At 40.8% G+C, this 12,027-nt stretch overlaps 1 protein-coding gene across 3 annotated transcripts in view; it reads left to right on the top strand.

The window, feature by feature from the left end:
- Positions 1 to 12,027, top strand: part of IPCEF1 (interaction protein for cytohesin exchange factors 1) — a 133,441-nt gene that overhangs the window by 60,078 nt on the left and 61,336 nt on the right. For all 3 annotated transcript variants that reach the window (XM_084889405.1, XM_084889407.1, XM_084889406.1), the window contains exon 3: positions 7,430 to 7,476. In XM_084889405.1, the coding sequence (XP_084745531.1) occupies positions 7,430 to 7,476 (47 nt within the window). The remainder of the gene's footprint in view (positions 1 to 7,429; positions 7,477 to 12,027) is intronic.

The raw sequence follows: 12,027 nt of genomic DNA, 5'->3' as shown, positions 1-12,027 counted from the left end.
CTGACTAAATACTCAGGTTTTTCATGTTTTAAAAATTATTGCGGCATACCAGTTGAAAATCGCTGCTAATGTCCTGAGCTTGGAGTTTGAAAACTTGAATTTAAATTCTGACTTTATAACTTGCTAGCTCTGTAATGTAGTTACTCTACCTGCTGTGTCGGTCAGCCTGTTCGGTTGTAAAAGTACAGCTAATGTTACTTTATGGAGTTGATGTGACGTTGGAAAACAGTTTGCAATACTTCTGCCAAACATCATCTTAAGAGCCTCCAAGAGAAGTAACCCCATTATTGGTAAAAGCACCTTTTTCCATTACCAGGCCCAGCACTTCCGTTCTTTGTGGTCTCTGCCTCTCCTGTCTCAATGGCCTTGGGCACTGCCTTTGCAAAATCATAGATGATATTTCCCCATGAAAAAGCTAACCAGACAAAAGAGGAATCTCAGCCCCAACCCCAGAGCAATAGGTCAGCTTTTATCATAGTTTCCTTCTCTTGGCTTCCTTCCCGCCAGCAATGGTCCTGGGGCTGAGGCCACTTCTATGCGGGGTACACCTGCTCACCTTTAGGTGAAGCGTGTCCGGTGGAAGGGTGTTTGCCAAAGCTGCATTAAAGGGCCTGGGGCCTCAGAGCAGTGCACACAGCAGTCTGGTTTTTGTAGGCAGAAACATATACTGCCTTCCTTAGAGAGAACATGGAGTCATTTCTCATGTAGAAAAATGTAGAGTTGCAACTTACAGGGAGGTAAGGGCCATCTAGATTTGCCAGTCTTGTCTGGCCCAGTTTAGTCCACTGTACCTGCTCTCACCCCATAGGCTGGGCCGAAGAGAACATAGAAACCAGGTGCTGCTATGTGGGGGCTGCCATGGTAGGCAGACAGGGTGTGCTTGTGGGACAGGATGTAGTGGACCCAGCCATTGACACGTTGCCTACCAATGCCCCCTGTGACCTTATCCCTGGCCCGGTGGTCCTTTCTCTACATGCTGTAGCTTCTTGGGGCTAGTGCTAACCAGGATTTGACCACAAATCCCTTTAATGGGGACCTACGCATGAAGCTAATTTAGACCTCAGAGTGACTGGCTCTTTTCAGGAAGTCCCTGGGATTTCTGTCACTGGCCTAGGAGAGGAGGCAGGCACCTTGCACTAACCCGCAAGGTTGCTGGTAAGATGTGTGTGTGTGTGTGTGTGTGTGTGTGTGTGTTTGGGGATATGTGCAAGTATGTTTTGCTTGGCTTCTGCCTATATAAATCATTCGAATCCTCAGAAGTCAGAGTGTTAGTCTGATTCTGGAGGGTTAGAGGGAGCAATCAGGGTTTGGCATCTCATGACTGACAATCATGAGAGCAGAAAGCAATATCCAGATCATGTATCTTATTAACCAATGACACTCAATACATTTAATAAAAAAGTGAATACTTTTTTAAAAAGAGAACAGGATTAATCCGATAGAGATGAGGCCTAGCGCTCTTCAGACAGCTGGTCGACCCCACACTCCAGTGAGAAGCGCCTCAATTGGGAGCAATGGGCACAGGGCACACCTGGGTGGCCCCTTGCTGTGGCCTCAGAGCCGATCAGCAGGGCTCTGCATGCTGTGGGCGCAGGCTACAATCCCTGACTTTGGTTTGGGATGGCAGCAGGAGGTGCCTGGCCAACAGCTATTTGTTCTTTGGTGCAGATTGTCCCACGAAAAAGAAGCGGATTGTTCGGTAACTCTTGCACTTTGCCACTGACTTTTCACTACGGTAAAACGGTCCTTTCTGAGCAGAGATTGACATGGGCGGAAAGAGGGCTTGCCCCCCTTTGATTTGTGGAGTTTCATGTCTCAGTCTTCATTGTCAGGACTGACAGCTTACGTGGGAATGCACGACACAATGTAAGGAAGAAGCCTGCCAGGCTCCTCAGATGATGCTCCATAGTCTTTGGTGGTGTTAAAACTAATTTTCACCTCGATCATTTCTGTGGAAAAAAGGCAACGGGTTGGATCTGGAGAGCATAAGCTAAGTGAAATAAGCCAGACAGGAGAAGACAAACACCATATTATTTCACTTATATGTGGGATCTAATGAACAAAATAAACTAATAAGCAAAATAGATACAGAAAACAGACTGACAGCTGTCGGAGGGGATGGAAGTTGGGGGGGGGGGGACTGGGTGCAAAAGGTGAAGGGATTAAGCAAAGAAAAAAAAACTAGACAGACAACAGTATGGTGATCATCAGAGGGAAAGAGGGGTGGGGAGAGGTAGAGGACAGTAAAGGGGCAATAAATGGTGATGGGGGACTTCGGGTACTGAACACAACTCAATCTACAGAAGATGTGTTATAGAATTATACACCTAAAACTTATATAATTTTATTAACCAATGTCACCCCAATAAATTCAACTTTAAAAAAAAACTTGGCCCATAAAGCCATCTGTCAGTTCATCGCCAAATTGGAGAGACAGCAGCAAAGCAATGCAGCAAGACAAGTGGAACGTTAATCAAAGAGAGAAAATACATTTAAAAGAATGACAGTATTTTATTTTATTTTTTATTTTTTAAAATATATTTTATTGATTTTTTACAGAGAGGAAGAGAGAGGGACAGAGAGTTAGAAACATAGATGAGAGAGAATCATCGATCAGCTGCCTCCTGCACACCCCCCACGGGGGATATGCCTGCAACCAAGGTACATACCCTTGACCGGAATCGAACCTGGGACCCTTCAGTCCACAGGCTGACAGTCTATCCGCTGAGCCAAACTGGTTTCAGCAAGAATGACTGTATTTTAAAGCATGTGGAATTAGAGTGACAATGGGCCTTACATTCTTAAGTAATTTAAATAGAGCCATGTTTTTATTTTCATAAGTTTCCTGGATAAAGCAACGACCCCAGTCTACCTCCATCCATACATCACCATGCCTGTGCTCCCTGGGAGGTCACCTTGCATGTTGCTTTCATCTCTCCTGTTCTGCCTTGGCAAGAGAAAGCTCCTGCTAATTGGCAAAACGAATGGATTATTTTGTGTCCTTTGCTTATCCAGATGAGCTAAGATGAATTGTCTCTCCTGCTTCCCAGTGCATTGCTTTGATGGACTACCGTTTCACAGGCCATGCTTGCGTATAGATGGCTCTCTTTGCTACTTAGCGTGCACCTTGTTGCCACATATATTATAAGCTTTTTGATGACTGAGACTTCCGCCTCAAGAATAAGCAACACTTTCTGTTTCCTCTTTATCTCCAGTTCCTGGATTAAGAATAATTCACATGGTTTGCCTGTGTGCGTGAACTTTCTATAAATCCATTTGTTGCTCGAAGAATATCTTGTCAGCCCTGGCCGGGGTTGCTCAATGATTAGAATGTCAGCCTGCACAGGAAAGGGTCATGGATTTAATTCCAGAGCAAGGGCACATACTGCAGGTTCCATCCCAGCCCAGTCGGGATGCATGTGGGAGGCAACCAACTGATGTGTCTCTCTCACATCAATGTCTCTCCTCTCTCTCTCTCTCTCTCTCTCTCTCTCTCTCTCTCTCTCTCTCTCTCTCCCCCCCCCCCCTTCTTTCCACTCTGTCTGAAAAGCAATAGAAAAAAAATATCCTTGGATTAAGATTAACAAAAACAAAACAAAACAAAATCTTGGGAAATGCTAGCATTATCATTTTAAAGGACAAATATGTTATGAATTACTCTGTGATTTTTTAACATTTTAGTTCAGAGTTATGTTCTTTCCTATCAAAGCTCTGTAAAAAAGAGAATAAACCTAGCCCACAGTTTACTTAAATGGGAAAATGATTTATTTTACAATAAATAATCTTCTTTTAAAAAACCATGAAAATGTTAGCCATGAAGCTCATTTTTCTGCATCACTTTCAAAATGTTAATGTCTATGGGGGACAATTCAGGCAGCTGCTTTTGGATCAGTTGACCCTATAACTCCCTTTAGTGAAATTTTTTTTTTTAGTTCTCAAAGATTACTAATTATACTAGCAACTGCCTTCTTTATCAATTGAGCATTTGTTGTATATTGATAGTCTTGGTTTATTTGTTTTAAAATCATATAGGATCAGAGTCCATATGTCTGACTTGGCTGACAGGAATAAACTTGCATTTTGTTTGTGCCTAAACAGAATGGAATGGTTTTTCAGGTAGTCAGTGTGGGATGCGTTAATAAAATACCACAAATGGTGGCTGCTCAACGATAGACATTTTTTCTTAGTCTGGAGGTTGGAAGTATGACATCTAGTGCCAGTGCAGTCAGTTCTGGTGAAAGCTTTCTCCTGGGTTGCAGACTGCTGTCTGCTCATGTGTCTTCACCTGGAGAAGAGACTGTGCTAACCTCTGAGGGCACTAATCCCATTTATGAAGGCCCCACCCTCATGACCTAATTCCCTACCCAAAGCACAACCTCCAAATACTATGACATTGGGGGATTTGACTTCAACATTCCATTTTTTGGGGTGTGTGGAGGAGACACAAATATTTAATTTTTAACAACCAATATATATGAAGGAAATCTTTCTTTTTTTTTTTGAAATTAACATTAACATTATAATTCATTTTTTAAACTAAAATTTTAATTTTTGTCAATTCTTACTCAAGGATATTATTTTCCTTTTTTTTTTTTTTTTTTTTTTTTTTTTTTTTTTTTTAACAAGAATGGGAAGGAGGGGGAAAGAGGAGAGAGAGAAACATGGATGTAAAAGAGACGCATCTATTGGTTGCCTCCTGCACATGCCCTGACTGGGGCCTGGGATTGAAACTGCAAGCCAGGTGCTTGCCCTTGAGGGAAAATCAAACCTGAGACCCTTTGCTGTGCAGGCTGACACTCTAACCACTGATCCACACCAGCCAAGGCTATAATTTATTTGAAATGTGTTTTCCATTTTTCAGTTACAGATTTTATAAGAACCCACTTTATTTTATATTGTGACTTTTTAAAAAAAGTAATGACCTCGTTGTTTTGGCAAAGTCTCATGCTGTGGTCTGTTAAATTGTCCTTTACAGAAGGTAGCTGTCTCGAATAGGACTGGGAAAGCTATTCTCTTAAATTCTTAAACAAGGAAGGCATCAGAAATGTTTCTGGGGGAGTAGTTAGGGAGTTAAATCAGCCTTAAAGTGCGGGAGCAATTTTATTTGATGAAACTTGTTATCACACTAGCTCAAACCCTTTAGTTGGGTGGTAATTCCATTAGGAAAAAACAGTTTTCTATAACAAAGCTATTTCTCAGTAATTGCTCCCATTGAAGGTAATTGCTACCACAAACAGAGTTTGCATTGTGCCCTACATGCTTCCCATATGATATTTCATTTACTTCTCACAAAAAAATCTTAGGACTTGGTTATTGTTATTTCTGTTTAACAGATGAGGCAGCTGCTGTTCAGAGAAATTAAGTAATTTTCATAAGTTTCCATATTTAACAAGTGGCAGAGTGAAATCTGTTTGGCAGGTCTGAGTGTACAGCAGTTTCAAAATATTATTTTTGGTTGTGTAGCCATAAAATAATTTGGAAACCTTATGTACCCATTTATGCTTTAAATTGTCATTTAGAGTTTTTGTCATATGTTTAAATAGTTGGGAAAGATGTAATTTCTGGCATATTATAAATCTTGATGGTAATGAAGTTTAGATTTCTTTTTAAATATAACCTATGTAATAAAAACATCACAAAGATTTGGTATGTCCTATTACTTTTTTTTTTTTTAAGTTATACTATAGTAGGGAGTCAGAGGTTAAAAAATCAACTGCAAATTAATAATTCAATACAATTATGAGAACGTCTATGAATAAAGATAAGGTGCTAGGAGGGCATATAAAGGGATTGATGTCTCATAGGATCAGGGAACACTTTCTTGACTAAATGATATTTGGTCTGAGGGCTGAAGGTTTGGATGGGATAAGCCTTCTTGGGAGAGGGCTGTTGAAGAGCCTGCACAAAGGTCCTGAGATTGGTGAAAACATGTTTAAGGGATTCTTTAAAAAGTCAGTGAATCAGGGAACTGGAAAGAAAGACATGGAAATGATCCAAGATGGGGCTGGAGAGGAGACAGAGGCCAGGTAGGACAAAGCCTTCTTTGTAGGAGATTTTCATGGTTTTGGTCTTTATCTCAAGACTCAGTGGCCATTGTAGTGATTTAAAGACAGACATGAATAGTCATGCGCATTGAGGAAACTGGGCAAGAGAGAAAGCTGGGACATCAGCTAGGATATTCACGGAATGGTCCAAGTGGGAGGCGCTGGTGCCTTGGACTACGCAGTGTTTCCCAAAGTGTGGTACGCGTACCCCCAGGGGTACGGGAAGAGTTTGGTGGGGGTACACATTGCACCGGAGTTTGGTGGAATATGCACTGCACCGTGCTCCGCTGCGCCTAATTCTATGTTCTTATGAGTATGAGGGGTACTCAGTGTTATGAAAATTATAGAAGGGGTACACATATGTCAAAAGTTTGGGAAACACTGGACTAAGGTAATACCAGTGAGTATAGACAGAGTGGACACACTTAAGAGAGTTAGGTAAAAAGATACAATATGTACAAGAGAAATATTGCTCAGGATCCAATAGAGGCTTACTATCTACGACCAAAGCTGTGTAATATAAACAAATCCCAATGCTTAGAGGAAGAATTAAAGATAAAAATTTTCCCTTTTTTTCTTTCATCACCCCCTATGGGTTTTCTCTTTGGTATTTTACAAATAAATGTTTTATCCAGATTTATGTAATATGACTATGGCATCTTTGACATAAAAAAGGGGTATACATTCTTCAAAAGTTGGGAACCACTTATATAAAAAATCAAATCACAGGGACTATAGATCCGTATTTGTGGTGTCACTGGGAAGAAATTGAAAAGCTTTCTGCTTTGGGGAGAGTTTCAGTGGCTTGTGGATTTTTCACAGGTTTCTTGCTTGTCAAAATCTGAAAATAAGAGACCTTTTTTTCTTTTTGTTTTCACCTGCTTTTCTGGAAACCACAGAATGTCTTGTTTTTCAGGTAATCCACTACAAAGTGTAATACATCAAAGCGGCTCATCTCCATATGATAGTTGGGACTTCAGAGGCAGGGGATGAGCTGTATTTTCGAAATTGTTTAGTTAATATCGCCAGAATGACAGCGATGGATCCAGTGGTTCCACCTCTTACATTGCGTTGTTCATCATGAAGAGGAAAACGTTTTTTACTTTTCAAAGATATATGTTTATAAGTAATGCAACAACAAGTACACAAATACTATTAGACTTGAAAGAGTACTGAGAAAGGTGCAGATGAAATTCTGACTTATTTTATAAACTCACCTTTAAACAGTTGGTTTGTTAAGTTGTGCTTAAAAGGCCATTAAATACATTGTTTTTGTTGTGAAATTTGTCAATTGAAACAGAAATGCCTACCACCCCTGCCCCCAGGTTTTTATAAACATGTCAACCCCACATTTATCTGAAATCTCTTTTCTCTTCTAACTTTAGTTTCTACCAATTTGGAATCATACATGGCTTCAGATGGCAATTTTCTCGTAAGTACCCTTTGGAACACCCTGGGCTTTAGATATTAATCATGAGCTTGGCAAATGAATAAAAATCTAGACAAATCGATTTTAAGGTTGGCTAGGTAGTTGTTGTCCTCCACATCATTAGCCACAATTGAATTGAATGATCCTTTGCTAGGTTGCAAGGTTTTCTTATGATCACCAAGCATTTGTTTAAAACTCCTACCTATTTCTGACACATAACCAGGATTTTAATGTACTGTACATGCATTGTTTCTGTTTTAAGTTAACTATGGTACCAGTGCAGCCTCTATGGGAACAAATTCCATTAATGATTACACTGAAATTGTAGGTTTCTTTAAAAATCATTTCATAAATTTGCCTAAATTAGGTAAGTCAACTGAACAAGAGTATTATTTCTAATAGATGAGCAGAGGCAGGGAGAATTGAGATGTTGGTATAAGCAGCTGACTATTTCTCACAGAAGGGGATTCAGGGTGGTGTGGGGTTGTATGTGTGCAACTTCTGGCAAATCTGATGACTTCACGAGCGACCCATAGGTCCGAATTTTTGGAGTAGAGCCAAAAAGCAGAATTAGAAGTAGAGTGTTGAGAGAAGGTAGGATAAGCTTCCTGCCAAATAGGGAACATGGGCAATGGTTTCTTGCTGCAAATTAGAGAATGGATGTCAAGGAAGGTTGTGGTGGTAGTGACGGGGAAATTGAATCAGACAGCTCCTGGAAGGAACACCTTACTGAAAAGCAGGGCAGAAGACAAACGATCTGCTTACTTTAACAATTTCAGGTGCCAGAAATAGAGAAGGCAACTTTAATTCTGATGCTAATTTTAAATGAAGAAAAATAGCTTGCTAGTGATAAAAAATGGTGGGAACTTTGGGAGAAACAGGACTGCCAAAAACTAAAAAAATGAAAACATGAATTATAGTCAGTTCTGTACCCTAGGAAATGAACCATCTAAAACTTGCAGAAAAGGAGGTATGACCCATGGGATACAAATGGGTGGGTGTTGTTCGATAATAAAAATGTGAACAATCTCAACGAAGACAGAAAGGAACAGCCAAGAGGATAAATGTGGACGCAATGGGAGGCTTTTGCTAAAATTAGATATAAAAACATATGCACAGGTAAAGGAGGCTCCTATGGTCAAGGACAAAAGCAAATAGATTTGCATTATCTGTAAAAATACAGCCAGGAAGACTGAAGTTCAGAGTGCCCAAAGTTTATAAAAATTTTTAAGAAGAAAAAACCTATAGGCCATAGACATAGGCAAGAGGTGGTGAAGGGCCTGGGATGGAGGACGGGGGCAGGCTAGAAGAGGTCAATGGGAGAATAACGGGGGAATGTGTAATACTTTAAATAATAAAGATTTTTTTTTTAAAGAACAAATCCATACGATTAGAAGCATATGTGTATGTGCTACATGGGAAAATATGAGAAGGGAGAATTAGGACTGATGGATCACTGAGAAAGGTAATGTAGTGTTGCATGCTTATATTGCTTCTTTCCCATTGCTTCTTCTTCTCCTTGAAGAAGAAATGGAAATTAAGACAAGAGAATACATAAGCACTTCAAATTAATGAATTCATTCATTCAATTATCCATTGAGAGATTCTTTTAATGTTCACCGATAACCCTTCCTGACCATCATGTTTCAGCCACTGTACTAAGTAGGAGGAGAGATTGAATTGTGACTTACAACAAGTTGAAATCTTCACATCTTAAAAAAAAAAAAAAAAAAAAAAAGAGCGCGTAATGCTGGATATGGGAACAAAGGCTGCAGATGTGATTCCCTAAGGACTAACGTATCCTCCATATCATTCTCAATCTAGAGCTGTTACCGCGATAATATGTAACCTGCTGGGCACCAGTGGATTCTGTTTTTATTGGTGGGAACTCTGGCTATTTCTGGGTCATTCTCATTTCATGAGCCAACCTCTACTCCTAGATTCAATCAGTTCAGCTCCCCCCATGTGTATATTTACCTGTTATTTTTGTCTTTCTGCCAATGCGTCTGGGCTGTACTGCTTAACTCTTAAGCATTTCTTCCAGCTGCTCTTCAGTGATTACCCTACTTTATCTTTCCATTCAGAAAATTAGTTCCATTTTCTGCTGTCATTTGTTCCCTAAATAAAATGGAGCACAGGAGACCTATTTTTATGCCAGCTAGTTTCAGTAAGCTTGACATATTTGACCTAATCACATCTTGGATTTCACTTCGTTTCCACTAAACTAACATTTATTGAGCTGTATGTGTGGCTTGGTGCTGGGGTATGAAGATGAGGAGCTTATCACTGGTGGGGAAGGGCAATACTTTTAAGGTAATTTTGTTGATTCTGACCTGAGCATGGACATTGGCATGGTAAATGGTGTTAATAAAATTGCTCAAGACACTGGATGTGAAGCATTTGAACTTTTATGATATGTGTGGTAGAATACCATTGCTCTTTTTTGTTAAGCTGAGTTTGCTATTTGATGGTATTCTTTTCTATCTTCTGAAGGGAGACAGCAGAATTTTCAAAGCTAAAACTTCACATAGAGTCAAAGATATTAACTCACCAAGTTCTGTTGGTTTTACCTCCTAAATATTTCTCCACCTTCATAGACAACACTTGAGCTTCCCTCTGCCTACCGGCTTCTTTGCCTCTACACCTGCCCCCTTCCAATCCCCTTGCCACACGACACCATAGTGAATTTTCCTAACTGCATACCTCCTCATTATGCCACTCATCCGCAGACATCTGCTCCATGGCTTCCCACTGGCTTTCGGGTAAACTTTATACTTGGGAATGTAACTGACAAGGGCCCTGCATGATGCCACTTTGCTACTCGGAGCAGGTTACTGCCCACACTCTGTGGTTGATGCCTACTGGGTCGTACCTGCATGCCATCTTAGACCCACTAGGCACAGGTCTTTATCTCTCAGATCTTTGTTTTTATCAACTCATCGGGTGCTTTTCCTGGCTCCCCATTTCTGGGTAAATGCTATAATGAGCTACATCACAGCCCCTCTGTACAAACCTTATTATCCGTGTTTACCTCTATGTCTTCTGTGCTGGATTGGGATCTTGCTTAGTGTTGAATCTCTAATCCTTGACACAGTAGTTTTTCAGTAATCACTAATTTGCGTAGTTGAATAAACAAAAACTATAACTTACCAAACTGTGGCCTGAAAAAAAAGAATGAACTAAATCACCTTGAGAAACATCATAGCTTGTTGAGAAATCTCCAACATGATTAGATTTGGTGCAGACTCTAAACATCTCTAAAAACCCATTTGCGTTGTTCTTGATATTTATAAGGCTTTCTGTACATCACACTGTGGTGATAACAAAGTATTATATACTAATTCAGTATTGCTCATTTTCTTTTATAATTCATTGTTCACGTAGATAAGCACAGAGACAAACAAATAAAGGGAAATAAATAACAACCAGCATATATGAATCTTCAAAGCTTCATTAAGAAAGTTCCCTGGTCGCCGAAACCGGTTTGGTTCAGTGGATAGAGCGTTGGCCTGTGGATTGAAAGGTCCCGGGTTCGATTCCGGTCAAGGGCATGTACCTTGGTTGCAGGCACATCCCCAGTAGGGGGTGTGCAAGAGGCAGCTGATCGATATTTCTAACTCTCTATCCCTCTCCCTTCCTCTCTGTAAAAAAATAAAATAAAATAAAAAATATATATATCGATATATTGAAGTTCCCTGGTCTCAGATTTTAGCAGCAGCTTCTCCAGTAAGAAAGGCAGTTAAAGCTGACAGGCTCCAGGGAGCTGCGGCCCATTATCTCCTTTACTGTTGTACATAATTCTTCCCCCTTCAGCGTCTGAGATTTCTCCCTCTGACAATGGCTCTCGTGGGGAAGAGATGTCAGAATGATCTTAGATCAAAACTTTATGACAGTGTTTGCTCAAGAATTCCTTTCAATAAAACTCCCCCATTAAATAGCGCCTGAAAAGAAAATGTCAAGTGATAGCGTTTTCCTGAAACGGAAGGCACTGCGTGTCAATCGTGGTGACTTGGCTGGGTGTTCACGCTCCGCAGGGCCAGCTCTCTGACTGCCGGGGACTCGCACTTCTAGCCCTGTGGTTGGGTGACCTGCCGGTGCCTGGCGTGAGCTGCCATCGCTGGCGTGAGCAGTCTAACAGCATACTGGTACTTGTCGTGTTTGCCTCACAAGGAAGTCCTGCTTCATTCCTCACAGAACATGACTCGGTGCCTGGTCTTTATGTGTCCTGCATGAGTGAATAGGCCAGATAGGATGCCAGCCACCATGGGCACCTGCTCGGCCCCTTGCTCCTTCTCCATGCCATGGTGTGTGTCTCAGGGATGTGATGATATTCAGAGACGAAGGGAGGAATATATATTTTCACTTCTTTCAATCAGTTCAAAGCCACTGAGATTGTGGCAGCTTGTTTTTTTAAGCTACATCAACAAAAGCCCGTGCTGAACTGGCTGAGCCAGTGCTGCTGTGATAGGCCTGCGCAGACAGGGCTCACTCTCAGGAGGCCATTTAACGACACATGTGCTGTTAAATCTCAGGGAGGACTTCACGCAAGAGGTG

This window comes from Pipistrellus hanaki (genome assembly GCF_964339955.1).
Source record: "Pipistrellus hanaki genome assembly, chromosome: 7".
NCBI lineage: Eukaryota > Metazoa > Chordata > Mammalia > Chiroptera > Vespertilionidae > Pipistrellus > Pipistrellus hanaki.
Note: the sequence above shows the minus strand (reverse complement) of the source record. Positions and strands in the feature narration are given on the sequence as shown.